General features: G+C 56.9%; 1 protein-coding gene across 1 annotated transcript; it reads right to left on the bottom strand.

Moving 5' to 3' along the window:
* Nucleotides 1-544: 544 nt before the first annotated feature.
* ASIC4 (acid sensing ion channel subunit family member 4) lies at nt 545-22,659 on the bottom strand. Its single transcript, XM_019638288.1, is given in 12 exon segments — nt 545-1,005; nt 1,155-1,259; nt 1,583-1,662; nt 1,739-1,830; nt 2,991-3,144; nt 5,118-5,174; nt 5,632-5,794; nt 5,983-6,110; nt 6,207-6,351; nt 21,699-22,322; nt 22,325-22,617; nt 22,620-22,659. Coding segments are annotated over 12 exon segments (1,995 nt in total). The 3' UTR covers nt 545-891.
* Nucleotides 22,660-24,374: the final 1,715 nt, after the last annotated feature.

Raw genomic sequence — 24,374 nt, 5'->3', positions numbered from 1 at the left:
TTCTGAGTTTTTGAGAGGTAGGCATGGGGGCAGGGAGGGCTGTCGGTGAGGATGGAGGCTCTCAGTCATGGCGGGGCCTGAGACCAAGTCATGCGTATGCCCAGCCCTGCCCCATCTCCCAGCTTGCTCACACAGACACAGAGAAGTCTTTATGCCTCTTTATTCCTAATTTCACCAGCACTTTTTAAAACCAGACCAGAGGCAAAGAGGCCTGAGAAGGCTTCCTCCCTCACCCCCAAGCTCAGCCAGGGTCTGAAAGGTCTGCCTGCTCCCTGTGGAGGGGACTTGAGGTCGGGGTGGGGCAGGGGGAATTGGGAGCTGGGCCAGGCCTGCTGGGCCACCTGCTCCCCCTGCCAAAAGGGGAGCTGGGCCTGGAGAGGAACAGGAAACAGGAACAGCCCAGTGGTCCTGACACCTGGGGGCCTCCCCTCGCCTAGTGATACTCCAGGGCTGGGACCCTGGCTGCCCCTGAATCACCCACCCCCCTTAGCCCCACCCACCTTCTATATCTGCACCCCCACCCCCACCCTGTCCTCCCTAAGTATATACAAATATACAGAGTTTCCACCCCTGCTGGGGCGGGCCACTTCCTCCGCCTCCCTCTCTTCTCCCTTCCTCTCCCCTCCCCTGGGGCCCATGACCTGCTCTCCAGCCCTCCCTGGGTGCCAGCCTTGGGGTGGGGGGTGTGGATAAGAAGAACCATTGTGCAAAGCAGCTGGTGCCTGGGCTGGTGAGAACTGGAACTGAGTCTACAGCCTCCCAGTGAGCACCGCCCTCTCCCCCCGCAGCCCGGGCTGCCCCCAGGCCTTCTGTCCCAGAAGCAGGAGGATACTAGCTGGGGATTCAGGGAGGGGCCCCAGACTCCTGGGTCCTTTCAGACACAGCATCATCTTAGCAAGCAAAGTCTTCAAAGAGGCCTCCTGGGGGGCCATGCGGGTGGTGGTGGTTGGGGAGCAGGCTGCTGGCTCCCCCACCTTCAGCCCGGCCCCGGCTTCTGCAGGGACTCTGAAAGGTAAAGAGGGAGAGTCCAAGCCATGCCCCCAAGCCTCATCCAACCAGCCTCGTCCCCTCCCACAGGCTGGTACAGAAATCATGGCGGGTATTCAGTCCTGGGCGAAGGTGCTGGATGCATATTGTGTAGGGCTCATCCTCACCTGCTCCTTCAGCTCCTGCAGCCCCAAAGTGGAGATGCCCCCAGTGGAGGTCCGCAGAGGGGTCTTGGGACGACGCCATACCCGCTTCAGTCGGTCCCAGGACACCTAAAGGTTCAGGGATAGGAGTGGGCTCAGGAAACTTGGTAGAGAAGGGTGGCCTCACTAGGCCCACCTTATAGGGCTTGCTGCCCAGCAAATTCCCGCTAGGACTCCCTGATCCTCCTAACCCATCCCCTTCTCCTGACTCTTTAAGCACCCTCAGGCTTTTCAGCCAGTCAGGGGGACCCTGGCAAAGAACCCAGAGCTTGACTTCCCAGCCAGACCAGCTCCACCAGGAAGCCTGCACCGTCCATCTGCTTATCCCAGAGCCCCTCCTCCCATCCTTCACTCCCTGTCTGGGTAGCCTCCGCCAGGCCCCCATTTCTTGCCTCATAGATGTAGTCAAGGATCTCCAGCAGCGTGAGGATACTGGCCCCAATGAATAGGCCCATTTGTCCCCCAAGGTCACCTACAGAGCACAAGAACAGAGTAAAAGGGAGCAGGCTGGACTGATCCACCCCCATAGAATCTGGGCCAGGTCTCACCCAGCAGGGCTGACAGGCCGTAGGCTGCTCGCTGCTCCATGGCCTCAGAGGTCAGGGCTTCAAAAAAGACATCTAGGACCAGGAAGTTCTCCCTGTGGAGACAGAGAGCAGGGTGTCCATGTGGGGCCACCTTCCCGAGGAGGTGGCTTGCAGGGACATCCCAGGTCCAGCAGATCCTGATCTGAGACCCCCTATGCCAGGAAGCTGGTAACTACCCTCAAAACCCCAAGGACTGTGAGGGGAGGCAGTCACAGATGCATGCTAGCTTCACACTTTGAGGGTTAGCAAAGGGACCCGGAGAGCAAAAGTGCCTGGGCCTGCAGGATTCCCTCCTGCCTTCTCTAAAGCAACAAATAGTGCTCGTGTTGCCGCACCCCTATACCTCTCTAGAACCTTAAGTGGATCCCTACTGCCCAAAGTCCTCTCCAAAATTCCTCTTCCAGACTTCCAAGACTGCCCCTGATCTGTTGCACTGCACCTTCTTATTCAAGCTGCTTTCTGATCTGCTTCTCGTCCCCCTGCTACTCAGGCTGGTCTCCAAATCATCCCCCAATTCTCTAACTGGGATTCCTCCCCTCTCTCCTCCTTTCCCCTCCTCTCACAGACCCAAATCTGTGGTCCTCAGAGGCCCAGTGCACGCCTCCCCCTGCTTCTCCTACCCCATGCGCATTAATCTCTCCCGGGGCCCGAGAAGCAGTGCAGCACATCACACGTGGGTTGATCCACACATTGTGGGTTTGGTGTCATAATCATCTCTGTCCCCACAGGACCCAGCACTGGGCCTGGCACTCAGAGGATGCTCAGCATTTGTAGATTGGCTGCAGGCTCAATGCGACCCCTCCTGCAGGCCACCTTATTTCTCTCCCAGCCCTTCCAGTTCCTCTCCCTCAGCACAGCATTCACTCCACATGCATTTAACAGCTCCCAGGTTGCTGGGGGAGAAAGACACGTAGACAGAGGGTTCTAACACAATGGGTACATGCAATGACTGAGATATGTACAGGGTGCCGTGGGAGCTCAGGTGAAAGGCATTTGGACCAACAAGGGCTTCCCTGGAGGTGGAGGCACAGGATGTGACTTGGAGAATGGGTTAGAAAAGGATTGTGAAAGGCATTCCTGGCAGAAGACTCATTATTGACAAAGATGCAGCCTACTCCCCGTCTCCACCATGCACCAGGCCTTTTGAGGGTGGCCTTTACCACACACACGCACGCACACGCACACGCACACTCTCACACAAGCACACACATACCGTATGTAGGTTTCATTGCGGTTGTACTTCCTGGCCAGGTACCGGGCTGAGCCCCTGTTGGGGATCCTGACCATGGAGATTTCTTTCCCGTAGCGGGTCAGGTTGCAGGGGGTAGGGCAGAAACACGGGCCCTCAGAGCCCCCACCCAGGGAGTCTGCAACACAGAGGCACCAACTGCAGTGGGGGGTGGGTGGCCCAGAGGCCCACCAGCTGCAATGAGGAGGCAGAGGGGCTGTCCTGAGGCAGCCACATCCACACGGAGGGCCTTTACTGGCCAGCCCTGGCACTGCCTAGGGGGCTGGCTGGGGGTCCCTTCCTGGACCAGCTTCAGACTACCCAAGAAAGCAGGTGAAGGCAGAACCTTGATGTGATCTACCCCCCAGCACCCGCCCACAGGCTTGTCCCTCTGTCCCTCAGCCCCCTGGGGCAGGGAGGTCCTCGTGGCTCAGAAGGACGGCCTATCCACCAAGCTAATCAACCACATGAGGCCTCAGACACAAAAGGGACTTGGAGAGGATGCTGGGATGAATGGATGGGTGTATGAGTGGGTGGGTACACGGATGGATGGATGGATGGATGGATGGATGGATGGATGGATAGATGGACGGATGGACAGAAGAACAAATGGATGAACAGGGTGCGTGTGCTCGTATGCTGGGTTTTCTCTGTTCGCCTCTTCGGATCCACTCTCCATTCTCCTCAGCCTTACTCTGAACCCTGGAGGCTGAGCTCTGCCAAGTGCATCACCTAGACTCCTTTGTTCTCTGGCTTTGGGTTGGGTTTGGCCAATGGAAGGCCCCACAGGGTCAGAAGCCACAGAGGGGAGAGATGCTAGGGTATTGCTTTCCCCACTTCCTCACTGCCAGGCTGTAGTTGGCAAAGGCTGTATTTTTCCTCTTGTGCCCAAGTTCCTGTCTATCAGCCCTCTTGCACAGCCACAGTTCACTCCCTGGGTTCCATCAGCGCCCCCTTCCTTTACCCCTCCAGGCCTGGGGACGTAAAGGCTCCCTGATGTTGCTAGGTCTGTGGAGTCTCACCATCACTTATCACTGCTCATGCATCTGTTCCTTCACTAAACACTCTTCAATCACCCTTTGATTGACGCAGTTGGTGTGTGGGGCAGGGAAGGTCTTGATGGGATCTACTGCCTCAGCATCTCAAACCCATCACTTCTCTCCCTCTCCACGGCCTCATCTCCGGATTACTACAATATTCTTCTGACCAGTCACCCTTCCTCTAGTCTCAATCCCCGCCTATCTATTCTCTACATCTAATCAGAGTCACCTTCCTAAAATTGGACAGCATCCTTGCCGTGCCTTAAGCCTTTGTTGGCTTCCCAGAATCTCTTCTAGTCCTCCCCTCCCCCTCCTCTGCCCTCCAGCCACAACTGATCATTCAGTGCCCCACACCGGCTCTTTCTGGCCACAAGGTTTTAAGCCTGTGCTGTTTCCAATACCTAGAGCATGTCCCCCTTTTTACCTGGGTGACGCTTACATACCCTTCGAGTCTCAGATAATCTGTCACATCCTCTAGGAGTCCTCCCTGCCTTCCCAGGTAGGCCTGCATGCCCCTCCCTGGGGCCTTGTAGGGTCCCTGAGGTTCCCTACCCGAGGACTAAAACTGCGTCATAATGCCTGTCCACAGCCCTGCCAAGCAGCGAGCTCCGCAAGAGCAGGGCTTTTGTTCCCACTCTCACCTCCAGCACCAGCGCAGGCTGTAAGCGTCTGTAGAATGAATGAGTGAATGAATGAAGTGCAGATCAGGCGAGACCTATGGACAGATTGGGGTTTGCCTTACCCACACTGATAGTCAGCAATGTGTTTTTCCTCACAGCAATAAAGGAGTCATTTCACTTCCCAGAAGAGGCAAGCTCATTTGCTGAACCAAGACAAGAAGCCTGGGTTCTCTGCAACACCCCCACCCCGCTGCCTCCACTTACCCAAGTGTCCACACCTGCAAAGGTCCTCAGACCCCTGGAGGTATGGGGTAAGGTTCAACCCCCAGGAAGAACCCCTCCCCCCAGGGAGAGACTGGGAGGAGACAGGCTGAGGCAGTGAGGAGAAAGGTGGACAGAGAGATGAAGAGGAGGGTGATGGAGAGGCAGGGAAGGGAGAAGGCAGCACGAACCCAGGGTGTGGTCAGCACATTCGATGTAGATATTTGGTGGGCAGATGGTCTCGTTGCCTGAAAGGAGAGAAAATTATTCCTGGAGTCTACGGTTCCATCCCCTCTCCCCCACCACATTCCCAAATGTGTGCACACAGGCGCATGCACACACATGCCCAAGGTGTGCATGTTTGCACATACATGTGCAGACATGAGTGTATATAAGCATGAAAGTGTACGCATGCGTATAGGCATGCAAACATATGCACACATGCACAAAACCCCCACAGTCCACAGGTACAGCGTACGTGAGCACATGTATGCATAGATACATATTAACATGCATTTGAGTGTTCCATATGCACATGTGAAAACAGGCACACATCCCAAACAATCACATGTACACTCAATGGGTATAGACAGGCATACATGTTGTACACATGCACCTGCCCGTGCACGTGAGCAGTGCTCTGACCCTGGAGGTTCTGGAGCCTGGCAGGGCAGCATGGAGGGCTGGCGGGGCTGGGGTGCCCACCTGGCATGTGCACCATCCGACAGTGGCAGCGTTGAAGCACAGCCTCCTTTTCACAGCGCAGCCGGCAGGCAGACACACTATAGGCCGAGTAGCCCTGAAGCTCAGGCTCCCTGAGGCCGCTCTCCGCCCGGCAGTTGCCCCAGGGCTGGGGCAGATAGGTCAGCTGCAGAGGTGGGCATGATGGTGTCATGCCCAGGAGTCCCACCCAGTCCTCCAGTGCCCACAGCCCCAAGAAAGTCCACGGGTGGGCAGGCAGGCTGTGAGCTTCAGAGGGCTGGGCTGGTCAGCATCCCCTCTGAGCCCAAAGACCCATCCCCATGCCCAACCCAGGGCCCAGCTGAAGGTGTTCACCCGCTGTTCCTGGCAGGACACGAAGGTCTGAAAGCCTGGGGACACGCCGAAGCCCAGCTGATGAATGTAAGGCGGCTCCTCTTGGCTGTGGATCTGCACCCGGATGCCAGCCTCAAACGATGTCTCGTCTGCACAGTGGAGATGGAGACCTTTGGAAAGCCATCCCAGGCAGATGGCCCGGGCTGGAGGCCCCAAGTCGGCCCTGCCCATTCCCACTTGCGTACTTGTCTCTCTCCAGATGGGCAGGTACTCCTCCTGCTGGATGTCCAGCATGATCTCCAGGCCGCTGCCCATGCCCCCTGCCCGGCTGGGAAGGGAGCGCCGCGGATCTGCGTTGAAGGTATAACACTTCCCATAGCGAGTGTAGACCTGGGAGTGAGAGAGCCGAGGAGGGGAGATGAAAGGAGGGGCTAAGACAACTCCTTAGGCTTAGTGTTCCCCCATCCCCCCTGAGGGGCACTCGACCTGCCTGGGCAGCCCTGTCCCATACCCCAGGAATCAATCTACAGCCCAGGGCTGTCACCTGAGCTCCACCTTTTCGGCTGACCTCCTCCCTTAGATGATTAAAAAGGCATCTCTAGCTTAACAAATCAATAGCAGAACTCTTGACATCTTCCCAAATTCTGTGTCCCCCCCCCTTAGTAAAGGGCCCCACTATCTAGCAAGTTTCTCAAGTCAGAGTCCCTGAAACCTCCTTGTCCCTCATCCCCCACATCCAATCCAGCAGCTGTCCCGGGCAATTCTACTTCTGAAATCTATTTAGAATCCATTCACTCTCCTTCCTTTTTGTGCCCCCCCTTTCGTCTTCCCACCTGGCTTTGGCAGTGGCTCCTAACTGATCTCCCTTCAGTCCATTCCTGCCTCTCCCTCCGGGCCATTCACACAGTAGCTAGAGTGCTCCTTATAAAATATATAGACCCAATCAAGTAACCTGCAGGTTTTAAGCCCAACAATGGATTTCCATTTCTTGTGAAAGAAAACCAGACTCCTTTCCTAGCCTGAAAGCCTCCACGTGATGTGACCCTTGCCTTCCTCTCCTGCCACTCCACCCCCAGATCGCTGACAAATGCAAACTCAATGGCACGCCTTCCTTCCTCAGACCTTTATTCATGCAGTTCCCCCTCCTGGAATGCCCTCCCCCGCCCCCATCTTGACATGGCTAGCTGTTCATCTTTGAAGCCGTAGCTTAAGTGTCCCTTCTTCAGAATCACACTCATATACCACACATGTTCTCAGTGTCACCCTCCACCCATCAACGTGTTTGTTGGTTTGCTCAAAGTACTTATCAAGACCTGAGATGATCTGATCTTGTTTCTCTATTTGTCTGCTTGTTCAATGTTCACCTCTCCCCCTCAATACAGTTTATGCTGCACAGGAGCAATGAGCCCGTCTCGTGTCTCCAGCACCTGGCCCAGTGCCCCGCGAGCGCAAAGAACGCTTTAATAAGCAGTCACTGCAGCGCTGAACGAAGCCCGTCCCCTTTCTCCTCTGAGGAGAGTTCTTCGGCGTGGACACCAGATGGCGCTGGCGCCCTGGGGATGGAAGCCGGGGCTGCAGCCGGGATGTGGCGGCGGTGGGGACTTGCAGCATGTGGGGTGGGGAGGAGGCTGAAGGAGCGGCGGGTGCAAGTTTTCCCCTGCCAGGTTCACCCCACAGAGAGAGCCCCCGGGGTCAAACCCATCACAGGCAGCACCTGCCCTGGGGGCAAGGGGTCAGCGCACTCAATCACTCTCGCTCAATTCCCCCTTCCCTCTCCTTGGGAACGTTTTCACACTGGTAAAACCTGGGAGAAAAGGCATATTCTAAATGCCTAGATTCAGAGAGAGGGTGTAGAAGGGAGAAAGGCTGGGTTGAGGGCAGTGGGAGTGAGAAGTTCTAAGAACTGGTGGGTCGGGGGCGCCCTTGTTGCGGGGCAAGGCTAAGTCTCCCATCCTCCATAGGTTAATTGCCCTTCCCTCTCAGACAGTTCTGCTATAACCCAGATACGCTGCCTCAGATTCCTAAAACGAAAACCAGCACCGTGCAGTTTACGAAACATGGCAACATCTGCTGCTGCCCCATTTCACCCACTCAGCAACCCTGGTATCAAGTAGGTTGAATTAGCCAGATTATTACAGAGAGGAAAACCAGAGCTCAGAGAGGTGATGTGACTTGCTCAAGGTCACACAGCTAATCAGTGGGAGAGGTGGAACTCATGTAGATGCAATACACAACCTATTCCTAGCAGGTGCCTGCACCCCGCCCCCGCACCACCACCACCACCACCACGCCTACCCTACCCCAAACCCCAGCTCCTTTTCTCCTATCCCCCCTTCCCCTCCACTCCACTCCTGCCTATACCTCCTTCACTCTTCTTCATACTTGCAGCCTCTCAAGTCCTCACTTCCTCACCTGTCCCTCCCCTCCTTCTTCGGCACCCTCACCATCTTCTGGGCTCCAGTCCTTGATCCTGTCTCTATCACCCCTGGCCAACTGCCTGCTGTGTGTCCATCTGAAGAGGCAGAAGAGGGCAACACTGACAGTTCCAGAGCACTCTCTCTGCCCCAGGCACTAGGCTAAATGTTTAACATGCTCTTTCCAATGGCAATCCTACAGATAAGGAAACTGAGGCCCGGAGAGGTGGGCTGATCTGCCAAGGTCTCCAAGATCAATCGCACACAAAGCACCTGGGGGTCTTATTAAAATGCAAATGCTGATTGTATACACGTGTTGGGGTGGAGGCAGGCCTGAGATTCTGCATTTCTAACCACCTGCTGATCCTCAGTCTGCACTTTGAGGAGAAAGACCCTATGAAGGCGGGAGTAGTCCAGCAAGACAGCCTGAGTCTAGACCTGTGCTCTCCCAACATGTCACAGGAAGGAGGGAAACCCTGAAGGGGGCTGGGTGCCAAATACTTACATATGAGGGAAATATGTAAGTATTTGCCCACATCTCAAAGCACCCATCCTCTTCCTATTTTGGTCCAAGAAGATGTTGGAATCAGCTTTTGCTGATGCAGCCAGTTTTGAGCTTACGCTCCAGTTGAGAGGCTAAATAACACATGGGCTGTGTGGGGGACCCAAGTAGTGAACTGCTCACTCATGTCCCCCAGCATGCGGCACCACTCGGCAGAGCCCTGACTGCCAGCAACTCCCGGTCTATCTACTGCTCAGCCTTATCCATGGGACCGTGAACTCCGAGGCTAGGAGCCCCGTTTTACCATCGTGGCCTCCCCAGGGCCCAGTGCAATTTGCAGAAGGAGGCATGAGGTGGAGGGAAAGAGTACAAAGTGAACGCTATAAAACACCCCCACTTGTACTCGGTGCTGTGCCAGGTGCCTTCGATCTAGTTTCTCCTTTGAGCCTCTAAGACAACCATGTGAGGGAGGAAAGTATTGTTGCCCCCATTCAATGATGAGAAAGCCCAGTGAAAGAAAGTGACTTGGCTAAGGACACACAGCACGTAAATGACAGCTGAGATTCAAGCAGAACTGAGCCTGATGCCAGAACATAAAATCCCTGGTGGGTGTGCAGTGAATGAGTGACGGGTAGATTTTGACCCTGGGTGAGATTGGGGCAGTCTCCCTACCTGATACCTTGCCACATGGACACACAGACACATGCTGCACGACACTGAGCCCAGCCCTGTGCAAGGCCGAGCCAATGGGGAAGGCTTTGGCTTCAATGGCTTTGAAGGACAGTGGTTATCTGGCACCCCTGCCTCGAGGTGGCTGTGCAGAGTGGGGGATGACAAAGGGAGATGGGTTAAAGGACTCTGGGTCTGATAGATATTCTCTGCAGAGAATGGACAGACCAGGCTGGCAGGACCAGGCCATCTGCACAGCCCCAGTCAGGCCCAACTGCTGGGGAGAGCAGAGCGTTGCTCAGGAGATGGAGATGATCCCTGGGCCAAGCAGGCAGCGGTGGGTGGAGCCGCCAGCTCCTAAGTGGCAGAACTCTTGTGGCAGCACAGCCCACAGCCTCTTCCATGGAGACGGCACGGCCACTCAGCCACAAGGTCCCACTGGCTGTCCACTGCTCTCTCCCCATGGACTGGTCTGGAAGGAGGGTGTGTGCACAGGAGTTGTCAGTCCAGGGCTCAGCTATAGAAAGGGGCAGGTTCCAGGCCAGGATGTGCCCTGATGGGTTGAGGAGCTATCTCCAAATCACCCACCACCTGCCCTTAGTCTCTGGACCCTGTCCCCATCGCAGGCCCCAGCTCCTCCTTTAGTCTGGCCCTCCCTCTTCTCAGCCCTCCCTTGCTCTCTGCCTTAGCTCCCAGGTCCACCACCCTGGCCCGATACTGAGCACATGGCCTCCAGAGCCCTTCTGGACCTAGGGTGGACAGCTTATTGGTGAGAATCTGTCTGCACTGCATGCAGACCCTTGGGCCCCTCCACCACCTTCCTTCTGGCCAGCCTCTGCCTGTCCCTCTCAGACTCCCCCCACGCCCACCCCCACCCCCACCCCTTTAGTGTTAGCCTGGACCTGCCATGGTTAGCCTGTCTTCCTAGCCTCTGTCCCCTGATCTCAGACTGTCTCTCAAGTCCCTCTCTAACCTCCAGGCCTGTCTGTTCTGGGCATCTGATCAATTATCCGTCTGGCCTATTTCTCTTGCCCTCTGTCTCCCTGTCCATCCCCCTGGCCTATGTCTTTCCCTCCCATTGGCCTGGCTGCCTCACAGCCTTTCTGTTCCTTTGCCATCTGCATCTCCATCCTGTTTGCTTTCCTCTCTGTCTATCCCTTATTCCAGCTGTCCAGTGTCTGTCTCTTGTCTTCCTCCTGGACTTTTCCCTGGGCCTGAGGCCAACCCCTGCAAGCCAGGAACCCCTCCCCTGGTGCCTGCCCTTCCTCTTCCTTCACCCTCTCCAGGTCCGCCCCAGATAATGGTCAGGGGTTGAGACAGATTTGAGTGGTGGCTTTTCTCAGTCCCTCAGTTCCATCTATTCACAGCTTCCATTTGGCTGGCTGGCTTGCATTCGCCCCCAAGCCTCCCCAGCCCCTCATCCTCGCTGCAGTCATGGAGCCCACGGGGTTAACAGGCAATTAGCAGGTCCAGGCCGCAGAGCTGTGAGGGAGAGGGCCTGGCCTCCAGGAGATAAGCAGCCACCAGAAGCACTGGAGGCTGGGCTAATCCCAGAGCTAATCTGCAGCCTGGGCCTTATCTCCACTGCCTTCTGGGCACCCTGCCTCTGCCAAGACCCTGGCACCTTCCCCCTCCCCCACTTTTCCATGGCAGCTTCATCCCCCCAAATTCCATCAGTCCTCCCCTGCTGCGGTCCAGGCCCGTGCCCCTCACTTAGGTCCCTGGGATCAATTCCCCTTAACCCTGCAGTGCTCTGGGGTCCAGAGTGGGCCGGTGGAAAAAGGTGCATCTTCATACACCCTGGACTGTGGCTGGCACCCCGGGGTCACACAGCTCCCAGCCCAGCTTTATTCAGGGGTGGGTCAAATGTCTAGATTCAAAGCTCCTCCTTTTCTAGCCTCACCAGGGGCAGAGGAAGGAAGATGGCACCAACTCAAAAAGCCTGGGGTGTCTGTGCTGTAGGAACCTGGAAGTTACTCAGTCCAAACCCTCACTGTACGAAGGCCAAAACACAGCCTAGAGATGGCAAGGTTCACATCCAAGGGCACACAGAAAAAGGGGGAAAATTCAGAATGAGAACCCAGTCCCCCTCCCGCAACGGCCCCAGCATTCTCCACTAACCTGAGTCCTCCCCGCCACACACACCCCCACCCCCGCCAAGTCAGACGACCCTGGTCCCAGATCCAGCTGCACCACTGACAGCCTGTGTAACCTTGGTTACTGAGGTGATTTATTGACTTCTCTGGACCTCAGTTTCCTCCTCTGTCAAGTGGGGACAGAAATTCTTGCCTAACTTATTTCACAGGGTGATTGTAAGTTTCAAAAGAGATGAAGTATATGAAAGCCATTTGCAAAGTGAAATCATATACTTGAGGCCTTAATATTAGTAATAAGAGTGCTGTAGAGGGGCCAGCCCAGTGGCTCGTAGGTTAAGAGTTGGCTTGGGACCACGAGCTCTGAGCAGCAGGGCCGCTGGTTCAGATCCCACATGGGGGCCAGTGATGCTGCGCCCTCTATAGCTAAGATGGTGAACAACAGCTCAACCTGGAGCTGGGCTGCCGTGAGTTGCCGGCGACAGCGAAGGCTGCAGCAGGGCTGCAGTGGGCTGCTGTAAGCTACTGTGAGTAGCCAGCAGCCAGCATGAGCGGCTGGCGACGTGAGCTGCCGTGAGACGCCTTGAGTGGCTGTCCAATGGCCGGCGACCAATCTGCCTCAGCCAGGAAGAGTGCAGTGATCACAATACCAACATGGGCCAGTGAAGCGACATCCTCCACAACTAGACTGAAGAACAAAAGGACAGCAACTTGTCTGTTCCCCTTCCCCAATTCCCCAATGCTGTTCCCTCCCCCAATTCCCCAATAAAATCTTAAAAAAAAAAAGAGTGCTATAGAACCAAGCCAGGGCAGAGATCGACCATTGGATGTGATGCCGGAAATAGATCCACATAAGCTTCATAACATGGGGGAAGGGGCACATATATGGGAGCCTGACAGAACAGGGTTCAAATCCTGGCTCTGCCACCAACCTTGGACAAACAACTTTGGGTGCGTGATTTAACCTCTCTGAGCCCAGGGGAATGGGGATTCCTCCTCCTAAAGTTAGTCATGAGGTTTACAGATCAGTTCAGAGTGATGCATAGTAGGTACTCAAGAAAGTGGGGAGCCCACTTGGGGAATGGCGCTTCCTGCCAAGATTATGCAGCCATTTTCACCTTGGATTCCCAAGTGGGCCCATTCTCACAGGGCCTTGTGCACTTGGGAGAGACAGTGACTGTGCTTCAGAGGATGGAGCTATGCCACAGCGAAACCCCCAGGCTCTGAGATAGGGCTCTACCACCAGACGGGAAGCAGCATGGATGGAGGGCACAGGCCCAAAGCCCAGTGTGGTTCACATCTGGGCCCTGCCCTTACTGTCTGTGGGATTTGAACTCAAGTCATTTAACCTCTCCGATCCCCCATTTCTCATCTGAGAAATGAGAATAATAATAGGCAACCTTCAGAGGTGTTATGAGGAAAGAGACAATGTACATAAATAAGAGCTACACTACCATTTTAGTGCTTAGTCTGGGCCAAGCACGGGTCCTAAGCGCTTTATATAAATTAATTCCTTAATCCTCACAAAAACCCTAAACTGGAGGTTTCTTATCATCTCCATTTTACAGATAAGATAGGAGACGCAGAGAAGGTAAGGAGCCTGCCAGGGTCACATAATACGGCAGAGCTGGGGACCAGGCTGTCTGGCAATGTCTGTGCTCACAGCCACTGTGTGATCAGACAGACACACCTGGCACTGCACTGACAAACAGCAGGTGCTCAAGAAATGGCGGGGGTTCAAACAACACTTATTTGTCCAACACTACCCCTTGAGCCTGTACAGTGTGTCAGGCACTGTGCTTGGTGCTAAGGATGATGCAGAGAACAAAATAGACATCTCTGCCCTGATGGAGTTTGCTGTCTGGCTGCAGAGACAGACATTCATTCAAATAGTGTTTATTGAGCATCTCCACTCTGAGCCAGGTATACAGCAGTGTTGCACAAAACCAACAATCAGAGGTATAGACAGATCATTACTGGTTGTGATTGGTGCTATGACGGGGAAACCAGTGCAAGTCTCCTGACAGTGGAACAGGGGTTCAGTTGGGTGGGAGAGTAAAGCTACCCAGAGTAAGCTTAAGTACCCACCCAGGAAGGCATCAGACCATGCCACAGTCAGACAGGGGTAGAATATCCACTCCCCAAGCAGGCCTGGCCCCCTCCCCTACCACGTGGTCGACACAGCTTCCCAATCCCCACCCCCACAGCCACCCAAGAGCTTTTCAGGGAGACTTCCTCCCCTACACAGAAGTGCTGTGGGTCTAGGAGGCAAAGGCGCAGGGTTTTTTCAAATGTAAATATGTGAGGGGTGGTGGAAGAGAAGTAGGACCCGGGTTGGGTCAAGGCCGCGTGGCTTCTGGCTGAAGCCGAGCTGGAGCTGGGAGCCAGGGAGAGCTTGGGGCCGCGGAGGAACGCAGTGATTCCAAGCCAGCGCCGCATTTCCAGCGGAGAGGAGAGTGCAGGGACTCCAAAACGCAAGTAAAGAGCCAAACCTGTTCCCAGGTAACTACCGCTAGGCCTTAAACCCTACAAAGTCAATTATCCCGGCGGAAATACTTTTAATACGTAACGAAGTCCTTCCCTGACATTCCCGCCCCTCGATGCAAAGTTGTGCGTTAAGAGTTTTGCTTACACCGTGGAGCACACACCCACTGCCGGGCGAGAATTCAGGAGCCAAGCATCAGAAGGTGGCGGTGGGTGGGTGGGTGGGCGTACGCCGCTCCCGGCCCCATTGTCCTCCAACCCCACACACGCACCTTGGCGTCCAGGCCCGGCCCATCGGCACCCAGCTCCTCGCCACCCCCTCCTTCCTCCCGCGGGGCAGGCATCCATCACCGCGCCCGAGCGCCCTCCCTCCCGTCTCCTCCGGGCTCCTCGGCTCTCCTCCCTGGGTTTGCCTCATTTGCATTCCCCCGGCTCCCCGCTCCTCGGCAAAGTGACCTCCGCACACAGCGGCGCCAGAGGCTTCCACCGCGGAGGGAGCCACTGACGCCCGCCCGGCCAGGGAGGGGCGAGGGGGCGCGAGCCTGGACGGCCGGGCGGGGGTCCAGGGAGACAGCTGCAGAACCCGGGCCGACTGGCGGGCCCTGGAACAGCGAGAAAGGCCTGGTGCGGAGGGGCGCAGAGGGACTCGGATGGGATTTGAACCTACGACCTCAGGTCCCCAGCGGGGCGGGCGTGGGACTTGGAGGGCAGACCCAGGACAGCGAAGCTGCGCCCCAGAACCGGAGCCCCTGCTTGGAACCTGGGGCTACCCGACACCCCGCCTCCCTCTGCCCTCCCGCCCCACCACTGGAGAGGGACCAGCCGTACGGGGAAGTCGCCCAGGCGACCCCAGCCCTCTCGAGGGCTGCAGCCCGCATCCCCGCTCCCATGACCCGCCAAGCCGCCTCCCCGCCCCCCACCCCGTTTGGTATTTACACCTTTCACACATTTGTAAGCTATTATCCTGTCCACGCTTAGTCACCGCTGAGCCAAGCGCCACGGATTTAGCTCCTTTAATCTTTCCTCCTAAATCAATCCTCTATTTCCCCTTAATCATCCCCGTGGCTCCTCTGAACTCTCGCTGCTGCCTCGGCTGCAGCAGCCGATGCCGTCTCTCTGGAACGGCTCCCCTTCCAAACCAAAACGGCTGTCCCAAGGGCATGGTGAACATTTGGGGAGGTGGGTTGGATTTCCAGCGCTGCCAGCCTCACGGCCAAGGCAAGAAGTGTAGACACCCTCTCTCCCTTCTGGAAAACACACAGCACTCTGAACCCCCCTAACTCCACCCTCGGGGTCCCTGTCCTCCTGCCGCCTTCCCACCCCCATTCATCTGGGATGGTTCCAAGACCCTAAGCCTGCACCATGATTTGCAGAAAATAAAATAACCCAAAAAACCACCCTCAGGCCTCCTGTCCACGGCTCTGGCTGTCCCCACCCCCTCTGCCCAGCTGCTTTAAGGAGGTGGCATTGCCGGGAGCGCCTGGAAGGGCAGGGAAATACTGATAACTCACCAGCCAGAGGCTGCCCTCTCGTCCCCTCCTCCAGGGTAGCTGCCCATCTCTCCTTGACCACCCTCAGCCTGCACCTGGCATTCACTCCCTCCCCTCCACCCAGGGGCCTCAACGTGAGCAGCCCTGAGGCTCAGCACTTCTAGTGCTCCCTGGGGTGCCCCCTCCTTCCTGCCCCCCATTCCTGATCCATCCTGTCCCTCCAGCCCGGGCCTGGCAGAGGCAGCCTTGCCTCAAAGCCACAAGAGGGAGCAGATTCCTCCAGGAAGCAGAAGGGCAGGGGTGGGGATCCAGGAAGGAGCAAGGGCAGGGGAGACAGAAGGACGGGAAGGGGGACGCGGGGGCCATTTCTTCAAATGCTAATCAGCATCTTCCGGCTGCTGTGAGAAGCTGAGCTGATAATGAGCCCAGATCAGGGCTGATTCCTGATTAATGAAGAGGCCACAGGGCTGCTGAGTGGGTCCGGGTGGGGCACGTCCCTCATGGCCCTTCCTTCTGTCCTTGCAGACCAGTCTTTTGTAACAGTAACAGCCCCTGCCCTTGGCTGCTGGGCCAATATCACTCAAATCCCCCTCTGCCCATGCCACTGGCCAATAGAAAGCAGCCAGACTCAGAGTGCCCCCTCCAGGAGGACCTGAGGGGCAGCAGCCAGTGGCAGGGCAGAAGGTGAGGGCAAGCACACTGGGTTTCTGCAACCTGTGAGCTATAGGTAGTTCTCAGAGTATTGTTTTTATTTAGTCGAAAAAAAATGCATTAAAATAATCAAGGCTTGGGGCTTCTCTGGACAAATTGGAAGATACCACCCTGACCCCACCACCCCACCAACACTGGGCATCCCTGACTACAGGGCCACAGTTAGGCTGGGGCTGCCCCCTTTAAGGATAAGCCATCTTCAGTTCTCCTCAGACCCCACCTTTCCCTATTATACCCTCCCCGACCTGACCTGAGGGCTCCTGAAGGCAGGACCAAGCCAGAACTACATATTCAATTAGATGGTCTCAAGTTTCATGCCTCAGGAGAAGATGGGACCAGAGGGCACAGAGGGCTGGACTGGGGGTGGGGGTCAGAGGTAAGCTCATCTGGTAATAAGAGCCCTGGACCAACATCAGTGGGAAGCCCCTCCCTTCCAGAGTCAAGGAGGCAAGGGGGAGCCCTCAGCTCCCAGTGGCAAAGGTATGGAGTTGGGATGTGCATGCAGCAGCCCCTCCCATGACCAAGGAAGGTGGGCAGAGTCCATCAATTTTGGCCTGACCACACCAGGGAAGGGAACTGGCTCAGGAGGAAACTTGGATGGAAGGCAGGGCATTGCTAAGGGGTCTCAAATTGGGGGCCAAATTACGGGCCAGGGGAGCCAGAGAGTGGCAGAGGGCTTGCAGGCTGCTTCCCTTGCCTCAGAGCTGTTCTGGGTGGCAGTGGGGTGGGGCTGAGAGAGGAGGGAGGAAGGCGGGGAGGGGACTGCCCAGCTGGAAGAGGCCTTGTCTAATTGTGCCTGATTAGTAGAGAGGAAGAGAACAGGGCGAGTGATTAATAGTCGCGGCAGTCACCAGCATGTGTGGAAAGAGGGCTGGGAGGGGGAGGGAAGTCAGAGCCGAGGGAATGGAGACAGTGAAGCGCCCACAGGTCCCTGGTCACCCTGCCCTTTCAGGGGCTGCTTGGACCCCTGAAGTCCCCACAGAGAGGGGCAGGGTCCTACCCCTGCCTCCTCAAGGATTCTTCATCTCCCCCATGCCTCAATTTTCCAGACAATAGAATGGAAGAGAAAAGACCAAGGTCATGTCCTGCACCCGGGAAGAAAGGTGTACTGCTCATGTGGTGTTTCCAGACACCTCAATGTCCCCAGTCAGATCAACGTGGGACCTCCGCCCAGAGATTAGATGCCGGACTTCCAATCACAGCCCACAGCCACCGCCTTATATCCTTTGATACCAGCTGGAGTTCCTGGCCCCACCCAATCTGGCCGTCTGAACCTCTTTCCTAGGACCAGATCTGCACTGTCCAATACGGCAGCCACTAGCCACATGCGGTTCTTTGAACTGAACATTCATTTTCTCTGTCACACTAATCACATTTCAGATGCTCAATAGCCGATGTGGCTAGTAACTGCCATGTGGGGCGGCGCAGACACAGAACATTTCTGTCATCACAGAATGTTCTATGGGGTAGCACTGATCTCTCGGGTGTGTGCACACTCCTGCACCTATGCATGTGTACACGAATATTTGGGAGGGTTGCATAGCATGGGAATGCAATAATAAGGGAGGGGCAGTGTGTGGGCCTGAGGGTCTAGAAAGGGGAAGGCTAGGTGATGGAGAGTAGCAAAGATGCCCGCGTATGGTTCGGAAAACAGCAGGTGGTGCCAGGAACAGACAGGTTAAAGACAGGCAGGAGCTGGGGTGGTGGCATTACCGCAGCTGACACTTCCAGAGTGCACACTATGTGCCTCCAGGCACTGTGCTAAGCCGTCTCTTTAATCCTCACAACCACCCAATTTTTTTAGGTTCTAGCATTCTAGTTAATGACTATGGAAACTGATGCTTACAGAAGTTTTTTTGACTCTTCCAAGGGCACACAGCTTAAAGGGCTGAGCCGAGGTTCTAATTCACACGGTCTGACTCCAGGACCCACACACATGGCCGCCCCACCATACAGTCACCATCTGAGAAGTGATGCTGAATTTTAGAGCCACCCTTGCATTTTACAGCTATAGAAATGAAGCCTAGGGAGAAAGAGTAATTTCTGCCTTCTAGGAAGTGGGCAGGCTGCGAGCAAGCAGCAGTGGGGAAAGCCTAGATGGGGCTTGGAGCAGTGGGGCCGGGGAGAAGATGTGGGAGGAAATGGGGGGAAGGGGAGAACATACAGGTGGTGGTAAAAGCAGGAGGTGGGAGTGAGTTGGTAGGAGGCTGAGTGGGGAAGGGGAGAGAGCAGAGCTGGGTGGGCTAGGTGGTGGGGAGCATGGGTAGAGAGGCGAGAGCCTCCTCACCACCCAGGAGCCCTCTCCAAACCTCACCCTGCCCAGCCTGGCTCATGCCCTAAGCCCTCCCAGCTCCCTTCGGCTCAGGGTGGCCTCTCTCTCTCTCTGACCTCTGGCTATTACTATCCATGTACCTAGTTTGGCAATTAATCCTGGCATCTTATGACACCACTTGGCTTGCATGGCTAGTTAACTGTTTCATGGTTGGTTAAGCTTTTGAGTGTCCCTGTCCCCGCTCCACCATGAGATTGTAGGCTGCTTGAGGACAGGGACTGGGGACTAGGGCTTTCCTTCTTTGTTCTCCCCCCCCCGCAGCACCTGGCAGGGAGCCTGGCACATGGTAGGCGCTCGGAACGCCATGTTGATTGAGTGAGTGTGTGACTGATTGGGAGTCAGTGAGGGGATATCAGGGAGCGTGGGGGGAGAGCAATCGCAGTGGTAACAGAAACAAGAGCAGCAGCTTAGGGGACTGGGGGAGGGTGCATTACCCAGAGTAAAAATAGGCTGGAAAATGTGACATTTATTAACTTGGATTCCAGAGGAAAGGTCACAGCAGAGTGGGAAGTGGAAAGGAGGAAACAGGGAAAGCAACAGAAAACACAACAGCCCCTTACCCAAAGCCTGCCTCTGACCATCTCCCCACACACACCCTGGCAGGTTCTCCACCAACTAACTGGTCTTTGTACCCATGTCTCCACCATAGATCCCAAATCCCTGTCATGGCTCCATGTTCTCACCACAGAGTCTATAATGGACCTCAAGTCCCCATCAGAGACCCCATGTCTTCATCTCCATTCCCTTTCTCCCATCTTGCCCCCACAATGCACCCCATCTTTCCCACTGGCATGGATCATGGGCCCCCATCCCAACCCATAGTCCCAGACCCTAGGACGCCAGGTCCAACAGACAGTTACACTCAGCGGGTGGGGGTGGGGTACAGGCAGAAGGATATGGGGTCTAGGCTGGGCAGGGGACAGGGGGTAGGATCCAAAGGGAAATTCCTGTCCCCCAATGCTTGCTTTGCCCCTCCCCCCTCACTGTCCTGCCTCAGCCCCAGAGCTGAGACCCACAAACTTGTACTATCCTCCGCTCTCCAGCCCCGGTGTAAGGAAAGGCCTGTGGGAGATCCACCTTTATCCCTGCCTGGGCATCCCCCGGATTCAGAGGGACTCGCCAGCCTTGATCAGGGGAATCCCTGTTCCCATATCCTCCAGCACGTCCTTTTTCCTGCCTCCCTCACCTTGCTTCCTTGTCCCTCCACCTTTTCCTCCCCTTCTCTCCCCCTGAGATTTCGTTACTTTTCCTCTTTCTTTCCCACCCCCAGCCGGGGCCTGGGACACAAACTCCTGCCCAGGGACACAAAGCCCCATTGATTTCTGCCCCTACAGCACCTGCTAAGACTGGGCTCTGTCCCCGCAACTCAGAGGGGTGAGGATGTCAAACAGAGGAGCCCCATGGATCGGGAAGGCCACATTTATACTCCAGACCCCACCTCTTTTGGGGACTCTTACAGCCCTGGCTTTGGGAGTGGTGATTTTTTTTTTTCCTAAAAGAGAGGCTGTGTAGCTGGATGACAGGTCAGCGCCCCCTGACTCCTCTCCCTTCTGTCCCTTCCTCCGTTTCTACCCGACCCCCCCTCACCGAATGGCAGGAGGACCCAGAGGCTGCAGGAGTGTTGGGAGCCAAGCACCTAGTGGGAACATGTTTCCTGGTGATACTGAGGCAGTGACTGAGCGAGAACCTGGGCAGAGAACAGCTAAGCCATGAGGAGGGGAAGTCCCCCATCTCTGGGGCTAGCACTAGAGGCTGGGCGGGAGTGGGTAGCGTGTTGACAACACGTATTTACATATGCACTGGGCAGTGGTACACGCATGAAAACACACACGTACACAATGCTGGGGACAGGCATCTCAAGCACCAGGAATAATAGCTACCCCGTGACTGGGTGAATGGAGCACTGACAGACAGACAGACAGTGTGTAAAACACGCCCCCCACACTCACGCACTAATTTTGGGAGGTGTGCCTGAGAGGGCGAAGCCCAAGCCGACATACCGACTCCCAGTGACAGTGTGTGTCTGTGTTCACACATGTGAGAGATGGCGCCAGCAGTCCCCATGGGGAGCAGAGGTTGAGGTAGATGGAGGGGTTGTCACAAGAGGAGATGGCATCCATAGTGTGACCCTGTCCTCAGCAGCTAAGGAAGAGCTGGGATGTGAGCATGGAGATGAGTAGCTCCCTGGGTGTGTGGGTGTGTGGGTGTGCAGGTGTGCACGTGAGTATAGTGACAGGGACTCTGCGTGTGTGACAGGGAGTGTGCAGGAAACTGTACACCCCGAGCAGTGTGTGTGTGTGTGTGTGTGTGTGTGTGTGTGTGCTGGGCAACAGTGAGGGTGAGCCATGTACATAAGAAGAGTGAATGAGTGATTCTTAGTGTCAGAGCCAGAGCTGGGCAAGGGAGCAGCAGGAACCAGGAAACGGAGGGAGGGCCTGGAAAGCTGGAGAAGCCAGAGGGGCAGCATGAAAGAGGGATGTGTGAGGACGTCTGTGAAAGGGTGTGTGTGTGAGAGACACACAGAGACAGAGAAGAGACACTGGCACCCAGTGTACACGAGGATCATCTATCCAGCCTGCCAGTCTGGCTAGCTCCCCAGCAGGCAGTCAGAGTGCCTCCCTTGCTGGAGCCCCCCAAACACCCTCTCCCCATCACCCTTATTTGGCGGGGAGAAGAATCCAGTAGCCATAGAAGAAAAAGGGAGCAAGAGAAAAGTGGGGTCAGTTAGTCCAGCCTTGGCACGGTGCATTCCTTCCATGCAAGCTAACCAGCTTTGGGGCCCCTGGGCCCACTCCAGGACCCCCCGCCCCAGACCTGGGCACTGCAGCAGAGCAAAGCCAAGAAGAGGAGCAGCAGCACCAGGGTAAGCCCCTGAGTGTCCCCAGAGGGAAACACCAGGCTTGGGTGAGACGCGAGGCCAGCCTCTGGTGGTGGAAGGAAGGGAAGCCCTGTGGAGGACGCCCCACGCGCCACCCCACCCCCACCCTCACCCCCGCCAGCCTCTAGCCACCCCAGGCCAGCGGGCCAGCTGGCAGGACTCACCACGGAGAAGTTGCTGGCGGAGCAGTGATGCCCACTGAAGTTGCAGCTCTTGAGCATGTCGGCAAGCTGGTGGCCAGTGCGGTTGAGGATGTCAACCATGTCGGGCTCCGGGTAGCGCAGGCCGGCGGCACGGTGCCCGTCCCGGTCTTTGGGGGGCAGCCCGGTCAGATTGGCCAGGTGGAAGATGTCAGCATCGCTGAGTGCCGAATGCCGGAAGCGGTTGATGTTGCAGAGGGTGACAGCTGGGAAGCCCGCCACTGGGGCTGGGGTAGCGGGGTCCATTGCCACCAGGTGAGGCCAGGTCAGGTAGCCCCTGGCCAGGCCTGCCCCCTGGTATAGGAAGGCAGCCAGCGAGGTAAGTAGGGCTAGTGCCCACAGGGTTCTGCGAAGTCCATGGGGCCCTGGGCCACAGGCCCGGCCCAGCCCATGCAGAGTGCTCGTCCTGGCAAAGGTGGCTAGGTCCCTGGGTGCTGCTGCCCCCTGCGCAGCCCCCAGGAGTCTCTGCTCATCCCCTGCCTCCTTCTCCTTGGGTTTCGCATCCTCCTCTGCAAATTTGATTTTGCACACAATCTCGATCGGCATCTGTCCCCAGCTGCTGGGACTGGCCGGAGCCTCCCTGCCCCTGTCCCTCCCTGGCCAGCAGCCCCCGGTGCCCTCCGGAGTGGTGGTGGTGGCAGCAGCTGCTCTTCTAAACTCAGGGCAAGCGGGAGGAGGACAGGGACAGGGTGGGGGCCCGAGGTGGGGGAGTCACTCCCACTCCCAGCAGCTCCGCAGCCCTGGTGCTGCCTCTGCCGCTGCTGCCTCTGCCGCCGCTTGTCTCTCTCCTCGATCGTCTCCTTGTGGCTTCCCTTATCAGCACCAGCACAGCTGTCAGCCCCTGCGTGTGTCCCTGCGAGCGAGCGAGTGAGCGAGGGAGCAGCGCTGCTCCGCCACGCGCAGCCCCAGCCGCTCCGCTCAGCATGTGCTCCGGAGCCCACCCCATGCTTAATAATTCAGGACATGTCAACAGTGTTTCACCGGCGGCCGGGCAGCAGGAGCCAGGCCAGGGGAGGAGGCAGCCCCCAGTCCAGGACAAGGCTCCCTGGTCTCTGCCTGAGATCTGGCAGGGCTCCCCCTAAACTCTTGCTATGCCCTAGCCACTCATGGGGTCCTCGGATGATCCCACTCCCAGGCCACCCAGGGAGGAGTGCTGCACCCAGAGTCTTCAGCTCATTCTGCCACTTTTCTGGACCACGCCCCAGGAAGGGTCAGCCAACTGCATCTCCCAGCTCCTGGCCTCCCTGACTCCTGACTCCAGCACCCAGCCACCACCTGACCCCACTACCCCACCCATAGCGGCTTCCAAAAACTACTTGGGAGAGCCACTTGTTTGAATAGTGAGGGCGGGGGTGCAGAGGAGGGCAAGGTAGGCAAGGGGACAGCGATCAGTGAGGCCACCAAGATTCTTGGCTTCCCTAGAGATTTACTCCTGACTCCCGCACCTACCATATCCTGCCCCCTTTGGGACGCTGGCACCCCTCCACCACTTTGCTCCACCCCTAAACTCAGTCACCAGAGTATCCGGGACAGAGGGCACCCTTGCATATCCGTGGCCACTTTGCTTCCCCAGATGTTTCCCAAATTTCTAGCCACAACCAGGCTGGGGGTGGGCAGGGGCCAGTGTGAACAGGCCAGGGAGGAGAGAGGCCTAATGGGGGTACTGGAGGGAGTACAAACGTGCAGGGCTAAATGGCAGCAAGTGCAGTCCTAAAGAAACAGATGCAGGGGGTGCCTGGCAGAGTGGGGCAGGAGAGCCCTGGGGTGGCTGCTGTCCTGCCAAGGGGAGGCAAGCATACGGGCTGTTATCACAGGCAGGGATGGCCCCTGTTGGCCGGCCAGGAGGAGATGCCTCGGTGCCTCCAGCGTGGGGGTGATCACAGTGAGTAGCTTGTGCTCTGGGGGGCCCTGTGAGAGCATGAGCCCTCGTGGGAGAGGAAGCACTTGTCCCCTAGAGGAAAGGGGGGGCTGATTAATCGGGGTGCTAATGAGCAGCAGGGAGAGGAAGCTCAGAGGGGCGGGCGAGGCGGCTCCATCGATCTGAGCCGCGGAACCAGCAGCTGAAAAAAAAGTGAGAAGGGAATCGATCTGAGGGAAACGGCAGCTGCTGGGGATTAGAGCCCGAGGTCCACCCGCTGCCCAGCGGCCACCCCTCCCCTGCGTCAGACCTGCCCCACCGGTGCAGCCCCTGCCGGGCCCTGGGGTAGGGGCCCAGTGATAGCTCCCCTGAGGGGCAAGAAGCCACTGCCCTGCCCCCTGCCTTGGCTGCAAGACTGGGTGAGCCCCGTCATCATAGGTCACCCCAGTATGGAACCCACACACCCCTGGTCGTGCGTGGCACCCTGCTGGGGTTGTCCCCAGCCTCTCATCCAAGTAGCTTCTTCAGGGACCCTGTGGTTGGGCTTCCCCACAAGCTGGCTCCCCCAAGCTGGGAAGATAGACCCCTGGGGTTAGGGGCTGCATCTGGCAGCATCCCAGAGGGGAGAGGGGTTGGCCCCGGAAGCAGCTGCTGAGTTAGCACTCCGAGTCTTCAAGTGATCACACATAGTCCTCTCTACCCCCTGTCTCAGCGCACCCCCCTCCCCACCCCCCGCTTTCCCCTCTCCCTGCTGGACTAACAGTCTAGACCCTTCCAGTGCT

The sequence above is a fragment of the Hipposideros armiger genome, unplaced genomic scaffold (assembly GCF_001890085.2).
Source record: "Hipposideros armiger isolate ML-2016 unplaced genomic scaffold, ASM189008v1 scaffold_38, whole genome shotgun sequence".
Classification (NCBI taxonomy): domain Eukaryota; kingdom Metazoa; phylum Chordata; class Mammalia; order Chiroptera; family Hipposideridae; genus Hipposideros; species Hipposideros armiger.
This window is presented reverse-complemented; position numbering and strand designations above follow the sequence as displayed.